The sequence below is a fragment of the Phodopus roborovskii genome, unplaced genomic scaffold (assembly GCF_943737965.1).
Source record: "Phodopus roborovskii unplaced genomic scaffold, PHOROB, whole genome shotgun sequence".
Lineage (NCBI taxonomy): Eukaryota > Metazoa > Chordata > Mammalia > Rodentia > Cricetidae > Phodopus > Phodopus roborovskii.
In genome coordinates this window covers 14518445-14544706 of record NW_026126408.1, presented here as the reverse complement: position 1 = coordinate 14544706, position 26262 = coordinate 14518445, and the positions used below count along the sequence as shown (strand labels likewise).

The following is a 26262-nucleotide window of genomic DNA, read 5'->3' as shown; positions in this document are numbered from 1 at the left end:
AACCAAAGAGAAAACTGGTAGAACTCCACTTGTAGAGTGCTGGAGACCTTGATTGAGTTCATTGTTTTAAGTATGCAAAAGGGAAAGGGGTGGGCACAACTGCCTGAGAATTACATTCTGGTCAGAATCTCTTCCACCTAGGGGTAAAGAAAATTCTAGAGAGATGTGGGCATAGTACACAGGGTCAAAGACTGCACACTTAGAATGTTCTAGAAAGATCATTGGACTGGTGATGCAGACACAAATCCTAGTTCTCACTGTAAGGAAAAATGGTTGAAATGCTCACACTCACTGCCCTTCATCATGAATCTGACCTTGAGCTGGCTCCCTCCTCTGTGAAATTACCTTGGCAGTCCCATGCTTTGGGATTGTTGTCAGGATTAAATGAATCCATTTATGTTGAAACTCAGATTCTGGAGTGCACTGTGCAAATGAAGATCTTTATTAACCCGAGTTGCTGATCCTCAAGGAAGACAAGTGAGGTCAGGGAAGCAGATGAAGCCCAGCAGGGCAAGAAATTAATAATGAAATGGCCCCACTGATTGGAACAAAGAGCCAGGAGTCATATTGCTGAGTTAGTAGCCAGCTCTTGGGAACTGCCCATGGAGGTCAGTCGCCCTATTGTGTCTTCCCAGTTCAGAGCTCTGACAGATGGGGACCCAAATTGCTTCCTGGTTCACCCAGTGAAAGGAATGCAGTGGAAAGTTTACCCCTGAGCCTGTAAATCAAAACTTGCCTGCACTGCACTGTGCCTGGAACACATTAAATCTGGCATAAGACAGGGCATAAAACATACCGATGTTTAGTTGATTTGTTAATTTAGCTGTCAATGGAAATCAGATGTTGAGATCCACATGTGGTATGAAGTAGCGATTTGTGGCTGTCAGAAGTACCCTGTGACTTAAAGAACTCGCTACTGCTCTGTGATTGTTCAGGGATGAGCGGTAGCTCAGATTAAGTGCCAACAACTCAGTGGATGGTCCCTAGGTAAGATCCATCATTTAGGTGACCTCACTTACATCAACCTTCTGCAGGATGCTATCAGGGGTCAGAGGTATGAATAAGTTGTGGATTCCCAGAAGATTGCATTCAAATGATGCCTTCCCTTAGCACTCTTCTAAAGATGGGTTCAGTCCTCAGCCTGTCTACCAATGGAGTAAATAGAAACTGGACGACAAAGTGCTTTGAAGACTTGTAAATAGCAACACAGAGTAAACCCAATGTCTTTAGAATGTAAACTTCTGTCTAAGAAAAGAGACAGAAGACAAATCGGCTTTCTCCTGCCTTTAAGTAGTCTTACTTCACTTTTTCAGGTTACAAAAGTTGTAATTCTCATTATAGAACGCATAAATCCGGAAAGGATAAGAAGGAAAATTCGACACATTCATCAGCCTCTAGCTTAGCAGTCACTAGGCTTAACAATTTAATATATTCTCTCTGGCTTTTCATTGTATATAAAAATGGGTTTTTGACATGCTTTTCTGACAGTCTTGCATATGGTGATGCTGGATTTTCATTTAGTATCTGTTTTGCTTTGGATTTTGTTTCATTTTTCCATGAATGGGTCATGAATTTTTTTATGTGTTTGATTCAAGTATGCCAGCTCTTATGACCATCTCACTATTATTGGACTTCTTGAGTCTTTGTTTTAATTTCCATGGTACTCTGGTCTGTGATGAGTAACTTTGAGTCTAAACATATGTATACCTCTGTTTTCCCAAAGGTCACTTCCCAGTTGCTGAACTCTGACCTCTAAGAGTCTGAATAAGTTTGTAAAGTTCTTCAAATGTGTTGCCAGCCTTTGCTAGGAAAGCTACATGGCTTCACATTCTTACCAGCAGTACAGATGGTCTGCAGCTTATCACACTTCAACTTGATGGTTTTTCCTCCTTACAAATGTGCAGAAAAGAGATGGCATTGATGGGAACCATACTTTGAATTTTGGATTGTGTCCTTTCTATGGGCTACTGGTACATGGCATGATATTCTCTTGTGGTGCTGGACAGTAAGCCATAGCTCCTACTCAGCCACACCAAACATGAAGAATCCCCAGTACTCATAGTGCATAGCACTAGAAGCTGTAGTGTTCAGTAGGTTGGGTACATTTGATGCAATGTTAACGTATGACATTGCCTTAGTCACTGTTCTATTGCTGTGAAAAGATACTATGACCAAGGCAATTCTTGTAAAAGAGAGCATTTACTTGTGTACTGGCTTATAATTTCAGATATTTAGTCCATTATTGTCATGGCAGGGAGCATGGCATCCACAAGCAGAGACTGGGCCTATTATGAGCTTTTGAAACCTCAAAGCCCACCACCCCCCGTGACTTACAACAAAGCCATACCTCCTAATCTTTCTCAAATGGTGTCACTCCCACAGATATCATAAATTGTAGCATATCCGTACATACATGCATGCATATATACATGCAAACATACTTTACACCTGCATTTATGCATGCATGCCTGCATACACACATGCACTCATTCATGCATGGATGCAGGCATACATACATACAGGGCTAGACATGCCATTATATTTATTTTACAGAAGTAGGTGGAGTGTGGCTAATTGTAGTTGTGTGAACACTCAAAATGCTTCCAGTCAGTGTCCAGTGTCAGAAATAAAATTTACTATGAGCACTTTGTGCCTTATAATTGATGGTCTCCTTTTTGTCCTGGCTACTGGAAAAAACAAAACATAAAACAATCAAATTTAGTTATTATGTAGAAATCTTAAGACTATAATATCATTCTTATTTCACCCTGATTTACTTATTCCTAGGGCTATATGTAAATAGTGATTGCAAGTCACCTCAAGTTCTTTGGATGATTTTTTTCCCCTTTGGGGTTGCTTGTGGCTTTGGTTTTTGGTTTCAGACAGAATTTCACTATGCAACTCAGGCTGGCCTTGAACTTACTATGTAGTTCAGATTGACCTCAGATTCACAGTGATCCAACTTCTTCAGCCTTTCAAGTGATGGAACTATAGGTATATGCCACCACCCTCAACAACTCAATCTTTTTTTGTAAGATGCAGATATAATTAAATTTATTACCTCCAAAATCTTGACCTTCATATTGTCATTGAAGTAGCTTTGTCAATGTAACCAAAGAAAATTATGATATCTAAAGGAACCCTACTCACTGTAAGGGTACAGTGATGCCCACATGCTCTGACTTCCCTGGTTATTCTGACAGGTGGCTTTCTTATCCAATCCCTTTCTACATGACAGTTCACAGAGGTCTCCAATCCAGACTCTGCACTGAACTAGTTCACTCCCCACCCAGCCTGCCCTCCCATCCTTACCCTCAGGTGGCCAGAGGCCTTAGGGCTTCAACATGACCAAGGCAAGGAATAAGGTGCTTGGCTCTGAGATGTCCTGAGTCCAGCCCTGTACCCAAGCATCTATCTGCTCAAGGGGACTTGCTATGCAAAGCTGACTTTTTTTTAAAGAAAGCTAACACAGGCTAGCTGCAAACTCACTATATATTTGGCCACAAGCTTTAAATCCCAATTCTCCTGCCTGTGCCTCCTGAGAGCTAAGACCATAGGCACGTGCCACCACACCTAGTTGTACAGTACTGGGGATCGAACCTCAGACTTTGTGCATGCTGGGCAGGCCCTGTGCCAGCTGAACTACATCCCCAGCCCAGAGCAATCGACTTTTGACCTAAGGCCTCCCAGGATAAGGCTTTCCAGATCATGCCCTGGAAATGTCTTGGATGATTTCCTGGTAAACTGATGCTTGACCTGAGATCTACAAAAGGCAAGGAGGCTGCTTCAGGCAGTACCTGGAAATGGCTGAGGGAGGCTCTGCTGCTGCTTGTTCAGGAGCAGAGTACAACATTGTATGACACCTGTTATCTGAGCCAGCCCTCTCTGGCACCTGCTGCTCCCCTCCGGAGTCCCAAGTACAATATAACAGAGAGCCACAAAGGGAAAAGCAGCATAGATGCAGCCTTTTCTGATGCTAGGGCCCACTGTCACCAAGAGGCAGGTGTGTGCTACAGGGCGTCCCAGGAGGTATTTGTCTGCTACAAGTTAGGTCAGGAAGTAATTCTGGTTTTTTGTTTTGGTAGAGTCCTCTCTATACTGTTTTTCACTGCATTCTGATTTTACAATCCTATCAATAATGCACACAGGTTCCATTTTTATCACTAACATGAGCCATTTTCCATTTCTTTGGTAGTTGCCATCCTACACCAGTGATCGTGTATGTTCCTTCTGTGTCCCTGAAAGAATCAAGTGAAAGGCAGTATAAAAAGTAGCCAGTGCATAGTAGGCACTCATGGATTATTTCTTCATCACCACTATCACCATTGTCCCATCCTCCCCACCCATCATCCTCTTCTTCATAGTATTTCTCCCTGCTTTGTCCTTCTATGGTTCAACTCTAACCTATGACTCTTATAAAGCAACAGAAACAGAAATATGCCAGGAAATTCTGGACTTCTTACTGGTGCAGACAACCTTGTCTTTTCACAGGGGGTTCAATCCCTTCCACACACTCTTGACTGGGTAAATCATACTAAATAGTACTGGAGCTCTCCTGCCTGTCCTCTAAGAGGCCCTTGTTTCACTCACTGGTTGGAAGGTTGACCTTTCTACACCCCACTGCAAGACTGGGGCCACCAGTTTGTTTTGTGTCTAGAAGGAGCTCTTTCTGGCTGTCTCCCAGACTCTTGATGCTTTACTAAAAATTAGTTATCTCTTCTGCTCTCTGCATGTGACACAGCACACAACAGCTTGCCTGCTGCAGCTTTATCAGTCCCCCAGATCTACAAAGGTATAAGTGTGCAGCTCTCTTCCTGAGGGAAGTTAATAGTTCCAAGTGCAGTCTTTTTAAAGGTTGCTAATGCTGCAAGGCCACCTCTGCTTGGTTTACTTTCCATATAGACAAATCCCAGCTTTTCATGGGAATTGGGGCTCCGTTGAAGTCTTCGTCAGAAAAATGCCTTTCCTCTGAACTACCTACTCTGAATTGTAAACGAGGCACAAATTCCTTCTGATGCTATTTCACAAAATATTTCTTAAACAGTCGAGTCCACTTACACTTTCAACAAACATTTATCAACAAACATCAGATAGTGTTCTAGGCTCTGTGTATTCGACACTGAAAATCCAGTAAGTACTTTCTCCATCCCTTGAATGCTAAACTTGGGAGAAAGAGTCAACCAAACTGACCAAGAAAATTAATATTGCCTGAAGCAAGCATCAGAGGGGGATAGCATAGAGGGGAGTGAGAAGTGAATCTAATTTGGGATATGCCAAGGGTTTGATGTGAAATCTCGGGGAAAGCGTTCCTGGAAGGTAAGCTTCCTGGGAGGTAACAGGTGAGATGAAGAGATGGGGGAACATGGATCTCTGGTCTCAGTGAATTTGTTGTAAAGCTATCAGATGGCTTACAAAACACTTGTTAGTAATTGTCTCATTTCTTATTACTAGATCCAAAATGTTCTCTCACTGACTCAGGCTTTGGGCACTTAGCTGGTAGCTTGCTGGGGAAATTATAGAACATGTGGTTTAGCTAGACAAGGAGGCTGAGTGGGGGTAGGCCTTGAAAGCCATCTCCATTTCTAGTTACAGCCTGAGTTCCCTGGTCCCTGACCCACACTGTATGAAGAGCCTCCGCCTCCATCTCCCAGTGCCTCCTCCCTGAGGCTCAGAGGTATTTGGTCACAATGATGAGAAAAGACACAGGTACATCCCACACACACCCACAACAACCTCTAATAGGGAGAAAATTTCTGTGTGGCTGGGGAGGGTCAGGGGTAGGGACAACAAACCATGAAATCTGATGTTCCAGTCCCTCTTTTACTCACTGTGCCTGGGATTAATCTTAGTAAGCTGTCAATCTTTAAGAGACCACAATCCTGTCTAGAATCTCATGGCCTCAGCCTCTAGCCTACCAGTTTCAATGGCTCACTATAACCACCACCTTGCTTGCCTGGGTCTCTTTCTTTCTCCAGCCTGGTTAGCATTTTATTTGTTTGGGTTTGTTTTTCTAATGTTTTGTTGTGACTGGTTATTTTAAGATAGTCAAGCTGTCTCAAACACATGGTCACCCTGCCTCTGACTCCCTCATTCTGGAATTATAATTATTCACCACCTTGATGGCTTTCATCTATAGCCTGTCATGCACATGCTCTTTGACAGTCTACTGGCTTGAAGTCTACAGCCCAGTGTTTATTCCTGTGCCTTCTACTACTCTGGTTCATCTAGAAAGTTGGTTAAGAACTTGGGCTTCCCAGTGAGGCAGACATAAAATCTTAGTGCTGCCCATTTGTTATGACCTTGAAAATGACCTCACAAATCCATCTTTGGAGCCCAGTTTTCACCTCAGAAAAAGCAATAATAACCAGACACAATAGAGTACATTTATAATCCTAGTTGGGGGCAGTGGGATTGTGGGCTTTATAAGACAACCTTGTCAAGAATTAATAGTAATAAAAAGACAAGAGATAATATTTCATATATTTCCTATGAGCTCTAAATAAAATTAGGTAAGTATAGGTATAGATTATATATATATATATATATATATATATATATATATATATATATTCAGAGAGAGAGAGAGTTTTTCATATGGATCTATAATATTATGTGCACTCAATACTTGGTGAGGGTGTGGCTACTGTTAGCATGATTAGTATCTGCATCAACATCCAATGGTTTTCCTGTCCTTTCAGCCAGCAGCCACCTCTTCTACCATGACTAACACAGATGGAGCAAGTGGGGGCATGATGACTTTCCTTCTAGCTTCAAAAGGGCTGAGGCCATCTATTTCTTAACTGGGTGTGCCTAGAGGCCACACATGGCCAGGTGGTACTCTATTCCTCCAGCATGACTGATCCCTTTCCCATCCCAAATAGGCTCTACTACATGGGGTGAAACCTGGTCCCTGCAGTGATCTCACTTGTAGCTATAATTTATTTGTGGTTAGTATTTCTTATTCAAAGTACAACTGGAATTGTTTGATGTTTACTGAACAAACAAGAGAAGAAAATGACAGATTTTATGGGGAGCTATGGAGCAGAATAGTTAAATATCACCATGTTTCAGGGAGATTAATGGTATAGTGTTCGCAGGGGTCATTTATAATATTAAAAATAAAATTATTGGTGTGCCTTTTCAGAAAAAGCAATGAAGATAAATGTCAAATAGGGAAACCTTAGGAAAAAAAGATGATGTAACAAAATGAAGGGGCTATCAGAGGCTGAAAAGGAATAAGATATTTTTAATTTCTTCAGAGAGCTCATCCGTGAAAATGAAGCACATTCTGCCTTCTTCTGGTGGCCTTCATCAATCTGTTTGGTTCTTAGGAAAGTCATGGGGAGAAGGAATTTGAAACAAGGCCTTGGGGTCTTTCCAACTAGCATCACTGTTTTCGTCTTAATGCCTATCTCTCATGTTGCCATCTTTCTCATCCTCACCTCCAAGCTACCAGTCCCGTCAGGGGCACCTCCAGCATGTCACTCGTGTCCATTCTTGTCTCTTCAGCTCTCTAATCATCAACTTCACTCAAGCCATCTTCATGACCTGCATGGTAAGTCACAAAGGCAGCTAGCCAGCCGACTTTTCACACTTCTATTCACCCTCCAACTCAATCTTTCCAAATCACTGACAGTGAACTTTATTAAGACTTGCCAGCTGGTCTGGAGAGATGGCTCAGCAGTCAAGCCCACTTGCTGTTCTTACAGAACCCACACCTACATCTCTAATTCCAGAGGATCCAAAGTTCTCTTCTGGCTTCCACAAGCCTGCATGCACATGGTGCACATACTGACAAGCAGATACACACAAATAAAAGTTAATTACATTTTTAAAAAGTCTTCCCAGAGTTCTTGATTTTGAAATCTGCTGTTTAAATTCCTTACAGAAAATACACATCCCCTAACCCACGTTTTTAGGTTCCTGGGTGACAATGCCTCTCCCTCCTCCTATAGACAGCCCCAGTGACCCTTTGTGTCCATTCTTAGCCATAATGGCATTTGCTCTGTTTCTAGATCATGACATCCTTCCCACCCTGGCTCCTCTACAGCCATTTTCCTTGGCTGGTCCTCTCTTGTCACTCAATACTAGCTCTCGTATCCCTGTATTCATGGTATCAAGCAGATCTCTCAGCCACTCTCCACTGCACTCACCCAGTTCCAAGTTAGGGAAAAAGTCTAAAAACAGCCCTCTAATAAACCAAGCATTAGATTGGATGGCTAGGAGGGAAAAGAACAAGGGCAGAACTTTCCCTTTGGCATAACTCAAAGGAAAGAGAAATTCCCAACAAGATTCAAGGAAATCTTTCCCCATAACATTCTTCTGCTTGGTGATCTAATTTGCCCTTCCTTGGCACCAAGTCACCACTACTGATGATGACATGCCAAACACTCTCCAGGAGGTAACATGAATAAGCCAAACCCTCCTGCCTAGAAGGATACACGGGCCTTCCTTTAGGCAGAAGAATAAGCAAGAGGGTAGAGAAAATGGCATCTGAAGTGGGAGGAATTACCCAAACTGAGCAATTCTAGACAGCCAAAACAGGTTGCACAACCACTATAAACTGCTAATCTTCATGCCTAATCAGATTCAGAGAGACACAGGAAAGTGGAGCATGGAGTTGGGGTGCATGCAGAAAAGACTATTGTGAAATTAGGCTTTGAAGAAGCTGGGTTCAGAAAGTTAAATCTGACTCTGAGGTGACTCAAGAGGCAAATAGAGCTGAGAATTCATCATTGCAAGTGTGATTTTATTTATAATGATTATATGTGCTGGAAATTACTTTGGGTTTGTTCCCATTATTACTTTTGTTCTAAGGGTCCAGCTCTGTAGTCTCAACTCTGCCATGAGATGTGAAGGCTGCCCAAAGCTTCTTTGGGTCCCTAAGAACTGGTCTTGCCAAGCCAACTCTAGCTGGGTCTCTCTGTCCATATTTCATGATGAATTCTCTGAGCTTCATGCCACTATAGTTAGTTCAGAATAAAAACCCACATTGTTTTATTTATTGTCCTACAGACATAGAGACCTGTCTGTTAGAGTGCATTCCTGAAGGAAACCCAAGAGTTGAGTTGGTATTCACCCCACTAACTGAAAGAAGAGGGCTGAAACCTAGAATCCTTTTTTCTACACCTTGAGAGACCTTACCAACACAAACTGATCTTGGGTCTGCTAGAGTCATTATAGAAATGTAGTCTGCATTCTAAAGGAACTCCTGGACTTGGAGCAACTCCACACAGTGAGAGCATGGGTCAGGGAGTGGTTTAGGATTGCTCTAAGGAGAGGAGAAACTAGAGGATCATTTGTCCAATGTGAAAGGGCTTCAGTTTGGGTGAACCTAATTATTATCCTGAAAGATTGTGGAATATGTTAGTTCATGGCCTTGTCTAAATGTCCTTCTTCTGATTGCCTTCAATGAGCCCACAAATCAGCTCCACCATTGTGTGATTCTTAGGTCTGTGGGAACAATAGCCCTAGCCCATGGGGATGTCTGGCTTTAGAGAATATTGGAACTAAGAAGCTACAGCCAAGATCAAAAGGACTTAGCTGTGATCTCAGAGGCCTAGAGGCAAGGTGATGGTTTTGTCTAGCTCTCCAATTCTGTAGAACAGTGATTTCTTTCCCAGCCCACAGGCAGCCATCTGTAACTGGGCCTCTCCTTTAGGGTAGGAACCAAGATGCCAGGTCTTTAATGAGGTTGTCCACACTACAATTTATGAGGCCCAAAGACTTCAGAAAGACTGGTTTATGCCAGCCTTAATTTACACAGTTCACAAGCTTTCCAACACCCCCATTAAAGTCAGCAAGGAAGCTGTGGCTGTTGGCCTGTCCTCGCCATGTCACTGTCCATTTTCATGTCTCTTGGCTTGTTTAGCCCTAAGCACCTGGCTCTCCTATCCCTGAGAAATATTTAGTTCCTATCAGGCAGGTGGGAGCCAAGCCCAACCCTGGACTCCAATTCTAGCCCAGGCCTCTACCCACAAATCCTCTACATTAAAAACTCTTCCACACATCATCTCCAATTTAATTTAAGAGCAAGACCCCCCCTCTCATCCAAAAAGCTCTCATTCCCCACCCCTATAATGAAGACCATCAGTTAAGAAAGAATGAGCAGGTGGGAGATGGCCAGAAAACTGAGACAAATGTGCCTTTTTGAAATGCCACATAAATCCCCTTAATTAAAAATTATTAAGTGTCCTAAAATCTGATACTTATTTTAAAAAATTAAGTTAGAGAGTTGTGTAGATCTCATAGCATTTAATCTCTAAGACAAAAAGGAAGGAGGTGTGTGTGTGTGTGTGTGTGTGTGTGTGTGTGTGTGTGTGTTTCAAATGCAGTCACAGAAGGGGTTCATCTCCAGCCAGTCAACCCAATAAGACACCCACGGTGTAGAACAGAGATTCATGGAACTTGACCTGGACCGCACATGTTGCTGATGCATATCTAAACTAATTTCTTCAGCATCCACTGAGAAGATAAATAGACAAACAAATGTGCCAGGCTGTTTCAGAAGAGATGTTCCAAGATGCAAATGACAGATGACTAGGACAGGAAATGCCAATGTGAGGCCAGCTTGCTGGGTGAGCAACTTAGCAGAAGGCTTTAAGGGAAAGCCATCTACAATGGTGGGCATTAATCAAGATGGCACTAATGATAGCAAATCCATCTCATCAACATGTAGACATCAGCACCATTGCTTAGAACCCAATCACAAGATCATAGATAGAAAGAGGCTTTGAGATAAAATTTGAGGTCAACACTGTGCCAGAGGACAGTGGAAGCACAGAGACAAAGGACCCAACCAAGATCCACAGATAATAAGCTCCAGATTCCTTCTGTCCTCCAAGGTCATGCCATTCAGCTGCCCCTAGAAACATCCAGGAGTCTTTGAGCACCACCAGTGCCAAGGACATCTCCTCTAGAGATACTGATGGCATTGACCCTGGTGATGCAAGAACACCAATGCTATTTCACACCTGCCTGCCAAGTGACTCTGTAGACATCGGGGCACTGCTTCTGGCAGATGATCTGTCATGAGTCATGGGACAAGATGTTACTGGAGAATTATCTGGCCAAATTCTGGGCCCTTGTCTTTGGTTTACTAGCTGTGAATCTCAGACAAAACACCCCACTAAGGAACTGGCCACATGTTTTACTGTTTAAAAAGCAACAAGCATTGCTTAGGTACCTAAATCCCCAGTTATTCTAATTAATCAAGTGGGAATAATAACTGTTCAACTAGGTTTTTATGAGCTTCAGACAAAGAAGGCTCAAGGAAGCACATTGCAGGCTATTAAAATTCTACACAAAACTAAGGAGTGACAAAGATTTAATAAATCCAGTGACTCACATTGTTGATCTGGGAGGAAGTGCTGTTTCAAAGGTTAATAAGTAAATTTCAATAGTGATGACCATTATTAATGAAAGATCCGTGAGCACCAGCCCTCCCACAAGTGATTTGGGGACATGGGGTGTTGCAGGGATACTCAGAAATTACCAGCCCCATGATACCCCATGATATACCTGCAAAGAATAGGCCAGTCTTTCATGCCCGGGCCCTTCCCTTCCTTTCTCTAGGGACAGGCTACAACCACTCAGTGTCTCAGGGTAGCCTGCTTCAGGCTAGAACAATGCTTGTGCAACCACAGAGAATATGCTGTTTGGGAATCGAGGGCTCTTGTTTAAAAGAGTTCACCAAGGGTATTTTTCTCCTAGGAATTTATGGGCCCCATAAAAAAAGGAGCTTGAGGAAACAGAGCTCTTGTTTTTGGTTGTGCCTCATTAGTTCTAGTTTGGGCTGGCAGTAGAGATCAGAGTACCAGGAGTCTGTTTAATTGAGTCTCTGGTAAACATGAAGCTCACTCCATCCAGAGGAGACTCAACCAAGGAACCTGCACATCTACAGGAGAGGAAGAGAGGTGCCAGAGAAAACAGAGATAAAAGAGCTAGTTTCTTTGTGCTACTGCTGAGCCTGAGCCCAGAAAGAGGTCCCAGGAATAAAAATCCATAAATCCCAGGCATCCAGAGAGTGAAAGAAGCACTCTCCTCCACTCCTGTGCCCTCTTCAAGGCTTGTGAGTGAAGGGCAAACTTGCCAGCTTCCTGAACTTCTATGCCCACTATCAGCACTGGGCATATCCATCACTTGGATGACCCCTTAGACACAGCACAAAGGAGAAAACACAATGTGAAAAGGCATAGATTACCACCAATCCCTCAGCAAACCAGCGACCAACTCTAGGATTTTGTATTCTCAACAGTAAAACAAATTTAACACCTTCCTCCACTGATACACAGGAGCAGTTCAATACCAGGCATCAGAGGGCAGGAGAGTTCTGTATTACCAGGCACTGCTACAGATGCATAAGACTCTGTACCTCCCTTCAAGTCAGCAGCGGTTTGATGAAGAAGACAAACAGCTAGTAATACTACAAGGCAGAACCTCCACTATGCTAATACAAGAAGTAATGTGTTCAGAGGCCCAAGTAAAAGGAGTATTGTGGGAGAGAAAGGGAATCCATGGAAATGGGTGAGGAACCAGATTGAGTACGCTGCTGTTGAGAAAGTAGGGCCAGTGGAAGATATCCCAAGGACAGGTCAACACCCAAACAACGAAAGGTGACCCACACATGCCTACCAATTCCATAGGAAACAAATTCTCTAAGCATCAGAGAAAGAGAGTAGAAAGGAGGGAGGGGAGGAGAAGAAAAGGAAGGGAGTGAGATAGAAGAGACGAAATCAAGGAAATATAGACACATTCACATTACACTCAAGATTTAGATACCTGTATATCAAAATACACTATGAAAAGAATGAAAATATACACTACATGTGTAAATATAATGCATTCTACCATAATTAGATGACCTCACACACCTTCCTCATCTTTGATGAATAGATGAGGTGAGTTGAGTACTTGCCTAACATATCTGATACCATGAGTCTGATACTCAGCCCTGAAAATAATAAAAATAATTTTAAAGCTGAGAGCACATGAAAACCTCCTTCTCAGAAAAATTCCAAGTAAACGAGCTTTTAGTTTAAAATCAAAATTGTGATAATACTCAAGATGGATCAGGATGTGGAATGAAGGCCGTGCATGTATGAACACAGCTGGTGAAGAGTGTAAATTGGATTCACTTCTAGAAAGCAATTTGGCAATGTGTATCAAGAGCTTTTAAAATGTTTATACCTTTTGATTCAGTAATTCCACTTCTGGGAATCTATCCTATGAAAATAATCGGAAATGCAGGCAAAGGTTTATGCACAAAGATATTCTTCAAAGTGTTATTATAAACAGACTAGCAGCCCAATCGTTGAATAATGTTTAAATAAATGATGGCCAGTATCACACTGGGTTGTAGCTATTAAAAAGAATTCATAGGGGAAATGTTTAAAGCCCTTGAAAAAGTTTGTGATGGCACCATCATTATTTTAAGACCTGTACAAGTATGACAGAATTATAAACACTTTCTAAATCCCAGATAGAAAGAACTCAAGATAAATTAGCCAACACATTTTACAAAAGGGAGAGAGAGCATCTCTGGGATGCGGGGTTGTGGTGCTCTTTTTGTTCGCTTTTATCTTGCTTTCAACATTAGACAACAGACTTGTATTTTAAATGAAACAAAAGGTGATAGAAGCAATAAGACACATCTGGAATGAGAAATACTCATGTGCTCTTAAGATGCACAATGGGATGCACAGTATGCATAAAACACAACGTAGCTTTAACTGTTCCAGGGGTTGAGGAAGGCTCTAAAATGCCCTTCAGTTTTCTGGTGTTGTCTGTGGCAGGCTGGAGAAAGAGCAATCTGTCCTATGATTAAGTATCTCCCATGATAAAACCCAGGGAAAATGCTCTGAAAATGAAGTCACCAAGCACATGAAGTGCTTTTCTTATCATTCTAAATGCCCATCTTCTATGCAGCTCATAGCTAGAAATCCAAACAGCAGCGTGCTGGCTTGGGCCCCTCTTCAGCTGTACTGTATCATGGCCTGCGTATAAATGTGTTTCTGTCTGGTCTCTGCTCTTCTTTTTTTTTTAAATGAAGCCAGTAGGAGCCAATCACAGGGGGCTCCACCCTAATGTCATAATCGAGCCCCTCCTCAAATGCCTCGTCTCTAAATGTCTAAACATGGTGGAGTGGGATCCCTCCCTATTAACACTTGGTTTTGAAGATTACATGCTTGCTGGGTTTTGGAAACAGGACAGAAACTATATTTAGACCTTTGTCTGAGGAGGAGGATAGAGAGATCAGGCAGTGTCCCCAGAATCCCCATTTCCTCCCACATAGTGTCAATAATAAAGTAGTCCTGTCCTATTTGTCACAAGGTCAGAGAACAGATGACTATTGTCCCCATGCACCCTGGATTCCTGGGTTCTCAGCACCGTGCTTAGCTCCTACAGTCAGCACTTCAGGAAATACCTCTCCTCTGCTTCATGGCATTGGAAAGAGAGCCCGGATCTTCCCTGAGACCAGCATTGAGGAAGCATTTCTCTCCTAACTTCTACTAAGACACTGTCAACATAAAAAAAAAAGTTCTCAGTTCTCACATCAAATGAATAAGAGAGTTTATTCTGGAGCCAAATAGGATGACCATGGCCTGGCAACACAGACTTAGTTACCCCAACACACAATACCCGAGTGGTTTCTTTTTTTTTTTTTTTATGTTTGTTATTGTTTTGGTTTGGTTTTTGAGACAGGGTTTCTCTATATTGCTTTGGAACCTGTCCTGGATATATCACTTTAACCCAGGCTAGCCAAACTCACAGACATCTGCCTGCTTCTGCCTCCTGAGTGTTGAGATTAAAGGCGTGTGCCGGCAACGCTCAGCTATGGTGTGTGTGTGTGTGTGTGTGTGTGTGTGTGTGTATGTATGCATGTATGTATGTGTATATACATATATGTATATATATGAGAAAATCATAATCAAGAGAAATTTTAAATCCCTTAGTAGAAACATGGGGTAGGCAATTTATAAGAATATGAGGAAATCTCTCTGCTATTGACCTTGGATGTTATCTGATGACATTCTAGGGGTGTGGATTGATGGAGATAAGGGTTGGTTTATTTATTCCAAAAGGACTTACTTAATGGTTACAAAGATGCTGGGTCACACACAAGAGTAGCCAATAAATGGAGCTAAGGTACGTAGGCCAAGAAAATTTGTTTCTGGACCTACAACATTCCAACTCTCCAAATTGGGCTTCTAGTCAAAATCAATGTTTAACATGGGCATGGCTTTTTAAACCTGGAATTTAAGTTAAATATATGATTGACAAGTGGAAAATTGGTGTATGGAATTAAATCCATGAAATGAACTCTGGACCTTACGTTTTCATAAGAGCATTGACTCTCTGATGTGCTTTTTTTTTTTTTTTTTTTTTTTTTTTTTATCCTGGGTTTTTATCCGAATGTGTTTGGAACTGGCAGGGTATGGGAAGAAAGGCAAGGCTTCATGGCATGTTAAAATGCATGCTGTCTTTTGAACCCAAGAGCCATTGGAAGAAACTTTAGCCTATGCTGCCCCAGGGCACAGGAAAGGTGGATAAGATCTTTCCCTCTTTGTGAGGAGGAGATGGGGAAAGATGACCAGGCCTGGGAACTAACAGGTACTCATCCCGAAAGCATATTAAAGCACTAGGATGTCCAACTGAAGCCAAAGCCACGCTGGGCTCCAGCAGGGATGACTGCTAGAGCTGGTTTTGGACTGTCCCTGCTGTAATGAACTACCAGAAGCTTAATGTCTGCAAACAACACAAATTTATTCTCTCATTACTCCTGAGGGCCAAGCTATGAAATTGCTTTTGCTGGACATGTGCAAAGCCGTCTGAAACTGAGACTTCCCTGGAAAGTTTCTATAAGCATGCAGTTGGACATGGCTGTTCCCCTGCCTCTTCACGCCTCTATGGGGTCTTTGTGGTCCTTGGACCATAATCTTCCCTCCTCCCATTCTGAAATTTATGCTTTCCTTTTTAAGTTGGGGGAGGCGCGCACATGTGTGTGTGTGTGTGTGTGTGTGTGAGAGAGAGAGAGAGAGAGAGAGAGAGAGAGAGAGAGAGAGAGAGAGAGAGAGAGAGACTCGGATCGATCTTGGGGGAAGAGTTTATTATCTGACAGAGCAGCAGGAGGGCAGAGTTCGTTCTCTTAAAGTCCCTTGTGAGAAAATAGGGAGTGGAGAAGATGCCGTGCACCACCAAGGAATTGGTCCACGGCCAGCTAGCATCGTCTTACCAGACTTAGCTGAGGCAAGTGTTAGAGAGGAACCAATGCAATTCCTGGATGAAAGGTGTTTGGAGGAACAAGGGGCTAGTTGGCACCAGTTCTGCCTGTAGCCCCAGCACATTCTAGGCATTGCTATCTGGAAGGGCCTGTTCGAAGGAACAGAGGAGGGAACAGGTCCCCTGCCTCTGTGATCTGAGAACCACCATTACAATTCCTGTTTCTTTTCTTTTTTCTTTAATATTTATTATTTTTTCTTATTTTACATATTGATCCCAGTTCCCTTCCATGCCCTCCTGACTCTCCTCCCGTTCCATCCCCCCCACTCCACAGGGAGGGTGATGCCTTCCAAAAGGGATCATCAAAATCTGTCAAGTCATTTGGAGTAGGGTCTAGGCCCTCCCTCCTGCCTCTCCCCTAAAGGAGTATCCCTCCATAAGGAATGTGCTCCCAAAATTCTTTCATGAACCAGGGATACATCCTCTCAGAGGTTTCTTAGACTGCCCAGGCCTTCTGACTGAGACCCATCATGTCGGTCCAATGCTGGTTTCCCAGCTATCAGTCTGGGGGTCCATGAGCTCTCCCATTGTTCAGGTCAGCTGCCTCTGTGGTTTCTGTAGCCTGGTCTTGACCGCTTTCCTTATCACTCCTCCCTCTCTGCCACTGGATTCCAGGAGTTTGGCTCAGTGTTTAGCTGTAGATGTCTGCTTCTATTTCCATCAGCTACTAGATGAGGGCTCTTTGATGGCATATAAGTTGATTTATCAATCTCATTATCAGGGAAGGGCATTTAAGGTAGCCTTTCCACTGTTGCTCAGATTGTTAGTTGGGGGTCAGTCTTGTAGGTCTCTGGACATTTCTCTAGAGTCAGTTTTCTCTTCAAACCTATAATTGTTCCCTCTATTATAGTATCTCATTTTTATGCTCTCATGTATTCATCCCTTGACTCAGTCTTCCTGGTCCCACATGTTCTCCTCTCTTCCCTTCTCTTTCTCCTATCTCCCTCTCTACTCACTGTCCCCCCCACCACCACCACTCCCAATATGCTCAGGAGATCTTGTTCCTTTCCCCTTCTGTGAGGAACCTTGTATGAATTTCTGTATTCTAGTTTCTCTGGGGGTATGAATTATAAGCTGGTGATTATTTGCTCTATGTCTAAAATCCATATATGAGTGAGTACATACCATGTTCCTCTTTTTGTGACTAGGTTGCCTCACTCAAGATGGTTTCTTCATGTTCCCTCCATTTGCCTGTGAATGTCAAGATTCCATTGATTATTTTTCCCTGAGTATTACTCCATTGTGTAAATGTACCACAGTTTCTTTATCCATTCTTCAGTTGAGGGTCATCTAGGTTGCTTCCAGGTTCTTGCTATTACAGATAATGGTGCTATTAACATAGTTGAACAGATGTCTTTGTTGCATGGTGGAGGAAAGAATCTTCAACAAATGGTGCTGGCACAACAGGATGATGGTGTGTAGAAGACTGCAGATAGAGCCATGTCTATCGCCATGCACAAAACTTAAGTTCAAATGGATCAAAGACCTCAACATAAATCCAGCCACACTGAACCTCTTGGGAAAGAAAGTGGGAGGTACCCTTGAACAAATTGGTCCAGGAGACCGCTTCCTGAACATAACTCCAGTAGCACAGATACTAAGATCAACAATTAATAAATGGGACCTCCTGAAACTGAGAGGCTTCTGTAAGGCAAAGGACAGAGTCCACAAGACCAAACAGCAGCCCACAGACTGGAAAAAGCTCTTCACCAACCCCACAACTGACAAAATATACAAAGAACTCAAGAAACTTGTCACCAAAACACCAAATAACCCTATTAAAAAGTAGGGTACAGAAATGAATAGAGAATTCTCAATAGAGGAATCCAAAATGGCTGAAAGACACTTAAGAAAGTGCTCAACATCCTTAGCCATCAGGGAAATGCAAATCCAGACAACTCTGAGATACCATCTTACTCCTGTCAGAATGGCTAAAATTAGAAATACCAATGACAGCTTAGGCTGGAGAAGATGGTGGGAATGCAAACTTGGACAGCCATTTTTAAGATCTATATGGCAGTTCCTCAGGAAAATAGGAATCAGTCTACCACAAGATACCCAAATGATCCACAATTCCTGTTTCTTACAGACTCTCCTGCTTCCCTCCAATAAGGACCCTACATATCCCACTGCCCCTCCACTGCAAACAATCCAGGAGGATCAAGCCACCTAAAAGGTTTGATCACAGCAGCCAAGTAAAATGTCTCTTTACCATAGTCAATAAAATGCGTCCCCTATTAGGACTTGGGGACCATTGTATCAATCAGTGTGTTCTAGAAATAACCTCTGAGCACAGGTGCTCATGAACCCTCTATAGCCAAGGCCAGATGCATTCTGGGAATGCATCACAAGTAAAGTCTTGGAGCTGGACCTACACGTGTAACACATGAATGCACCATCATGTGTGACTGTAGGCTCATGAAAAGAAGCTAGAGGAGATAAGACAGAGAGGCGACTCAGTCCTCATCTTAGAACCTTCAGGAACAGATTACAGAGCCTACATTGGATTCTGTGAAAGGACACAAAGCCTTTTCTCCTGTCTCCAGAAGTTACAGAGCAGTCCCAGCCAGGCTGGAGTCCAGCATAACCATGTCAAGTGACCATCTGTTGTGTGACTTTTCCTGAGGAAATGTGAATGTCGAGTCACCCCAGACAGAGTGCTGGTGACATACTTAAGAAACAATTGTGCCTAAGTCTGGCTTGATGGGTAGATGAGTTCACTGAGGTTACTTACAGGAGTGTGGGTGAATTAAAGGCAATTGCATCACTGAATGGCCCATCTCTGCATGAGTAATGAAACAAATCCTATTGTCCCTGCTCACTTTGCAGTCAGCAACACTGAAGGGTTTCTGCTCCATAACTGTTGTTTGCCCTTTGCATAATTAGAGATGGACCCTGTGAATTTGCTAGGCTTCCTAAATCTTGGGAGCCTTTGTCTTTCCGACAGGGGAGGGTATTTGAATTCAGGGGAAATGGCTGCACCATAACACCTGCATCATTTGATAAACAGAGCTGTCTCTGCCTGGCCTAGCTTACAGATGGAGGTCTAGAGTCACCCCTAGGCAGTCCCTTCCATGAGATGGGGAGAGCAGCCTTGCAACCCAGTAGACTGGATTTGAGTCTCACATGTTGGCTGTGAGACCTTAGGCTACTCACCAAACTTCTCCAAATTCAGTTTCCTTGCTTAGGAAGTTGAGATGAGCACCAGTAAGACCAGCATAGAAGCCATATTGAGCTCAGTGTGCCAAGTAGGCAGAAGAATTATAGAGGTAAACAGGCTCAGTGTGGTGTTAGTTTCTGTGCCATGGGGAGCACTCCAGTGAACTAAAAAAATCATTGAAATTTGCGGTTGTTTTTATTAAATATCAGCTGTGGGTGAGCGCACATCATAATCAAGTATATCTGGCTTCTAAGACAGAATTGGAGAAGCTCACCTGGCTGTGAGTCTCAAAGAGGCAGAGCCCAGGCCATCAGGAGCACAGGGGTGGCAGGAGCAGGTGTGAAGCCTGTTAAGGCTCCAGCTGCCATGGTTAGGAGTAGAAGATAATGCAGCCACACCTGAGGGTCACGCCAAGTGGACCCTGCATCTCATCTCCACTGGGACCACCGCCAGCCACCCCACACTGAGAGCTAAATATCAGGAAGCACAAGCCAAACCTTTGCTCCTCTCTGTTCAGAAGGGAGATGATGCCAGGTCAGCCTGCTCCATCTCCTCACTCCATCTGCTAGGCAGCAGGCTGGCTAGTTATCAGAATACATCACTATTCATTCAGAAACTCAAAACTGCTAACATGTACATTATAAGACCCAGCCCTCCCTTCTTTCCCTGAAATTGTGGCTCCTTTAAGGGGTTTGGGACTGGAGCACATCTTAGTAATATAGCCAAAATCCATGCTTCCATAGAAGAGACAATGGCCAGATAGAGAAAGGACATCGTCAGCCTAGCCAGTCACGGAAGTGTCAGGTCCATCTTCCATAATGATATGTGTTGCTCCTCACAGCAGAAAGTGCATATACTTTCTAAACCTGCTCAGTAAGTGACTCCAATACCAGGATCTGATGTCAGAGCCTAGGGAGATTATACTGGATCAGATATACCTGTTGAACACCCAAATTCTACCTTGAGGGTAGAGATGTGTGGGGTGGGGCCTCCACCAAGAGGTTCTGCTACATGAAAATCATGGATCCAAGGGTCCTAAAATGTTCAGAGAATATGGACCAACTCTCAACACATTGGTGGAGTGTGAGATCCTGGGTAGAGTATGAATGTGTCTGAGGTGCTTTGATGCTTCCCATTGGCCTTGAGTGTGTCAGGTCTTGGGTTATAATTGTAGAGCAGTCTTTCCACAAAACCAGCCAATGCCTTAAGCCACCCAGACTAACAAGGAGCATGTGTCTATCTGTGTGTCCTCTAGGAACATCACCAGGCTCCAAGATGGCCTTGCAGAGTTCCTTCACTTGTTGGAATGGGACGGTCCTCCAGCTTGGACAAGCCTGTGACTTCCACCAGGACTGTGGCCAAGGAGAAGATGAGGGCCAGCTATGCAGTAAGTTGGCAGGAGTGGTTCTGATCCTGCTAAATCCTAGCCACCCATGCCTATAGCCCTTTCATATTCCCATCATGCCAAACATGCAAGCCTGGGTGGCCTTTCTGACATTGACTCTTGTGACTACTCTCCTGGAAACACAATTCCTAAAATGTAGAGCTAAGATATGAGGTCTAGAAATACCACAGTCACCCATGGTCAGACACCACACCTGTTAAAAACCAAATAATGGACTGTAGATATGACTAGGTGTTAAGAGCACTTGCTGCACTTACAGAAGACTGGGCTTCAGTTCCCAGCACCCATACTGGATGGCTTATAACTGCCTGTAACTCCAGTTCTGGGGGATCTGATACCCTCCTCTGTGGGAATACAAGCCATGCATATACAAACAAGCATGCACACATACACATACATATTTTAAAAACAAAAATTAACATCTTTTAAGTTTTTCTCTTGGTATCATCAGGCCCAGAGGAGATGAACAAGATGGAGCTCAACCCTGTTGTGTGACATTAGACATCTCTGTGCCTACACAGCCCTCACTTTCCAAGCCCCTCCTTGCTCTTCCTTCTCGTCTCCTTTGTGTCCCAGCTGCAGCCGTATCAAACCACTTTGTGGCTCCCTGGTACCTCCCTGGTTTTGCTCAAGTGGTCCCTGCTTAGAACACACTTCCTTTCTTGAATCCCTTCTGCTCCTTCAAGAGTCTCCTCCACAGTCCGTTCTTCCAGGGACCCTCATCTGGTCCTCTCCAAAGAGTGCAGCTGTTCTCTTCATCTTCCCGACCCTACCAACTCAAGTGGGTGTATCCACTCAAAATCATTTCCAAAACATGTTATTCGTGACTTTGGTGATGTATCCCATATGCTATGTAACCCACTCATTTAAGTGGGTCACACGTCAGTTCTGTAGAATAGTTTACAGGGTTGTACAACCAATACCATAGTTGAATTTTATAACATTTATAACATTTTACCACACCCCCCCAAAAAAATAAATGTCTTCCAATCTCTGCATTTTTCCTCCATCCCTTTTGTCTTGATCTTTCTATTTCTACAGCTACACCTCCATGAGCATTGCATATAAGCTAAACCTCATAAAACATGTTTTTAAAATTAATTTCTTCAATTAGCTTAGTATATTTGAGGTTCATCCATACCATGGCACAAACCAACCCTGCATTTTATTGCATAACATTGTTTCATTGTATGGATTTACCCGTTTTCCTATTTACTCATCGATCCATGGCCATTTATATTGTTTTCAATTTGGCCCTATTATAAATAATACTGCTATGAATATTCACATATCAGTTTGTGCACAGATAAGTGTTTAATTCTCTCTATATACACCTAGGTAGAATTCCTGGCTCATACAGTAACACTACACGTAACATCTTGAACCAGTGTCAAAATTTCTTTGAAAGTGGCTATTCTGTTTTACATGTTCACCAGTAATATACAAATGTTCTGTTTTCTCTTCTCTGTACTAACACTTGCTATTATCTGTCTTTTTTTTCTTTCTTTCTTTCTTTCTTTTTTTTTTTTTTTTTTTTTTTTTATTTCAACCATCCTAGCAGGCATGTATCAAGTATTCATTATGGGGGTAGTTTCCAGGTCTCACTTCCTGTCTGTGGGCAGATGAGTCTGGTTATCTTTTCGGTGCCAGAATCTCTCCTGATTCCTGGCACAGGGATAAGTGCTCACTGAGTAGTGACCAAAATGAATGGGTAAGTTGGGAAACTTGAGCACTATAAAGAAAAGCCAACAGTTGTGGCCACGCTGATATCTGGGAGCAGCGTAGACTCCCCACCAATGATTACTTCACTTGAATGTGTCTTCCCAGCAGCTAAGCTCTCAGTTTCTGCCAGGGAAACCACACACTTACAGAGCACCTGCAGTGAGCTAGAAAATGTGCTAATGCCTACAGCACAGGAGCATTGCAAGTATCTAATCTGCAAAGCAGGGGAAGTCCAAAGCAGGTGCAGAGAATGAAGTACTGGGTGACCCCTGGATGGGAGGCTGTCAAGCCTGGGATGTGGTGGGGCCCAGACCAGGGACTCCGATACACAGACCACAGACACACTGACCTCTGAGGAGTTTTGTCAGATAACTTTAAAAACTCAACAGTGTTCCCCAAGTCTTTTGGGCCCCATGGAAATTAAAAAGCAGTTATATACATCTGAAGTAAAGCAATCGACACTCATTTTTCAATTTCAAAAAAAAAAAGTCTTACATTTTATGGAAAGACTCCAAAAGAAGTGTCTCAATGATAATGGAGTTGTGGTAGGTTTTAAATGTTTGAAGCAAGGTCTTGTGTATCTGAGCCTTGTCTCCAACTTACTATGTAACCAAGGCCTGAACCACTATACCCAGTTTTATGGGGGCCTGGAACTTCTTGTGTGTTAAACAAGCATCCTGCCAAGTGAACTGCATCCCCAGCCCCATGAAGGGCTGTAGGGTGGCATGTTGCTTGCCTCCAGATTCTTTGTTCCCAGTCTTTCTCAGAATTCTCACAGCAAAATGCAACCAGGATTGCCCACAGGGCCCTGGGCAGCAGTCTATATGCATATGTCTAATTATTTGTGCCCAAGGCATTTCCAGCAGTGCCTCTGTGCTCTGTAATTTTGCAAATACCTTTTGAAAGTTTTTTGATATGTACTTCCCAGCTGGGACCTAGGTTAGGCAGGCCATGCCCTGATTTACAATTGAGAAAATGAAGGTAGGGAGAAGGTGATTGATTTGTTCAGGGTCACACAGCATGTGGGGAACAAAGCTGTGGCTAGAGCTTGGAGACCTCAGGATACAGCCCATTACTGTGGCTTGGGGCATCTTCCACTCCTCCATAGCTTGTCATCGTGGATTTCTGGAAGCAGCTCTCAGCTTCAGGACACCCAGAGTTGGGTACCAAGGTCAGGAGCATGAGACCCAGTGGCCTTTTCAGCCATCTTTGAAAAGCTGCTCTGACCAGCTTTTCTGGAGAACATCCACGTGTGCCACAGAAGCCTAAAGCCAGTTGCTAGGAAGGAAGGCTTCATTCAAAAAGAGAATTCATCCCATTTTTCTACCAGCTCTTGGCAACAGTCTTAACAGAAATCCTTTCTCTCACTCTTGGCCCTATTATTTCTGGCATTTCTACTGTTTTCTCTGTAACATCGCTGATGCTGGAAGCCATCACCATGATGGGAACAGCAGCTGACAGGAGCATCTGCTCCGTGCCAGGTACTCTCTCCCAGGATGAACCTATTTCATGGTCACAGAGAGCAGGGAACTAAAGCAGTCATCTGCAGTTGAGCAGCGCTTCAGGCTCAGTCTGACTTCAGAGCCCTCCTCATGGTCTGGAACAGTGCAGGCCACACCCACCTGTTGCATGAGTTTCCACTTTGGCTGCTCTGTGCACTAAACCTTGCTGTAGACTCTCCTTGAACAGAGGGGCTTAGAAGAACCAAAGAGGTCCAGGGTACTACCACCACCTTACTGTGATGCAAGAGGGTTCTCAGTTTCCTTATTTGTGATGTAACACCTGTCCACACACATGCTTTTCAGATTAAAAACATTACCAAATCCAAGGGAGACATCATAGGTGTGTAACCAGTGGAGAGCACATGCTAATGCCCCATGTGTCCTGACCTCAATGACATATAAACTGTCATATAAACTGCCATTGACCTGCCTCATTGTCCTTCCTGCCTCCTCTCCATTTGTTTAGACAAAAAGAAATAGGACCCTACCCTTTCAGCTCCTTAAAGAAGCCAGGAGTCCCTCCATCATCCCCTTCACCCACTCAGTAGCTATGCAGGTAGATTACTTCCCCTTCCATTCTGGGGATCCACACTCTCATCTGTTTTGTGGGTACATGCTTCCTTCCAGCCAAAGCCAGATCATTGTTATTTTTTTTAAGTTTATTTCTTTATTATAAACTAAAACATTTTGTTGTAAAATACCTGGAAGATCCAGAAAAATGCATGGGAAAAATACTATTGCCCATAATCCTTCCTCTCAGACATTCCAAGATAACCATAATATTTTTGATGTGTTTCTTCTAGCATTTTCCCCATGACTCCATATTTTCAAGAAAATGTATAACACATATTTATCAAAAATGTTAACAGAGTTGTCACAAGGGGAAGAGAAAGAAGTAGTGTCATTTGGCCTGCCATTTACACTTGGCAGCTTCTGCAGCTGTGGCTGGGGTCATGTCCCTGTGACTCTACCCATTTGTCTCCCTTAGAGTGGAATCAGGTGTCATAATTGCCAAATGTGATGGAATTGATTGACCCACACACACAACTCCATTTGCCATCCAGCAGATGAGAAGCCTGGCCACAGCCCAAGAGGGGGGTGGCGCCTGTAAAAGCAACATTTCTCCAATATGAGGTAGCCAGGCATTCCCTGGAGAACTTGCTAAAAGACAGATTCTAACCAGCAGGCTGGATGAAGCCCTGAATTCACAGACTACCGAGGGGTACCTAGTTCCTGGAGCCCAATTTCAATGACAAGAAGTTAAGGATTAAACCTGTTTCCTTTCCTTCAGCAAATAGATAGTAAAGTCCTGCAGGGGGCCATGTACTCAGTAGGTACTAAGGTTGAGTGAGAAGAGGTGACAATCAAAGGTTGAGACAGTACTAACAGAGTCAGTCTTATGGACCATCCTCATGCTCAGCAACTGGCCTCAGCAATGATTTCCTGGCTTCAGCCTAACCCATCAGGTAGGTCTTTGTTTTGACATACACCCACCCCAGACCCCTTCAGAGTGCCTTTCTTACAGAGCACATTGCCCCATGTGCTTAAAAAGATAGGTATCCTCTTGGCTTCCCTTCTTCACATCAAGGTTTAGATGTCATATAAACTGCCATTGACCTGCCTCATTGTCCTTCCTGCCTCCTCTCCATTTGTTTAGACAAAAAGAAATAGGACCCTACCCTTTCAGCTCTAGTAGACCCTTCCTGAAAGGCAAGGAGGACATGTCCCTGCCCTGTAGCCTGAGGGTAGTGCTAGCTGCTTATTCCCCTCCCCCAATGACTTCCCTAGATATGGCTGTAAATGGCAATGACTAATACCACTGCCATGGTTTATAAATTCTGCGCAATTTTGCTTATCAGTATTAGCATCCCCTTTCTTTATCTTACCCTAAAACCAACCCTTTCTTTTTTTCTTTTTACTTTCTTTTCTCCTTCCCTCTTTCCCTCTCTCCCACCCTCTCATGGCCCCCGACCACCCTCCCCTCCCATTGACTCCCCATTCTACATGTATGGTGATGCCTTCCAGGAAGAGTCATATAAATCTGTCAAGTCATTTGGAGTAGGAACTAGAACTTCTCTCCTGTCTCTAGGTTAAGGGAGTATCCTTCCATGGGGGATGTGCTCCCAAAGTCCTTTTGTGCACCAGGAATACACTGTCTGAGGTCCCTTAGACTGCCCAGGCCTTCTAGCTGA

The 26262-nt window shown here is 43.4% G+C and overlaps 1 protein-coding gene across 1 annotated transcript in view; it reads left to right on the top strand.

The window, feature by feature from the left end:
- LOC127220155 (ALK tyrosine kinase receptor-like) overlaps positions 1 to 26262 on the top strand; it is a 206273-nt gene that overhangs the window by 176088 nt on the left and 3923 nt on the right. Inside the window, exon 3 of the mRNA XM_051181889.1 lies at positions 20697 to 20828. Coding sequence (XP_051037846.1) covers positions 20697 to 20828 — 132 coding nt within the window. The remainder of the gene's footprint in view (positions 1 to 20696; positions 20829 to 26262) is intronic.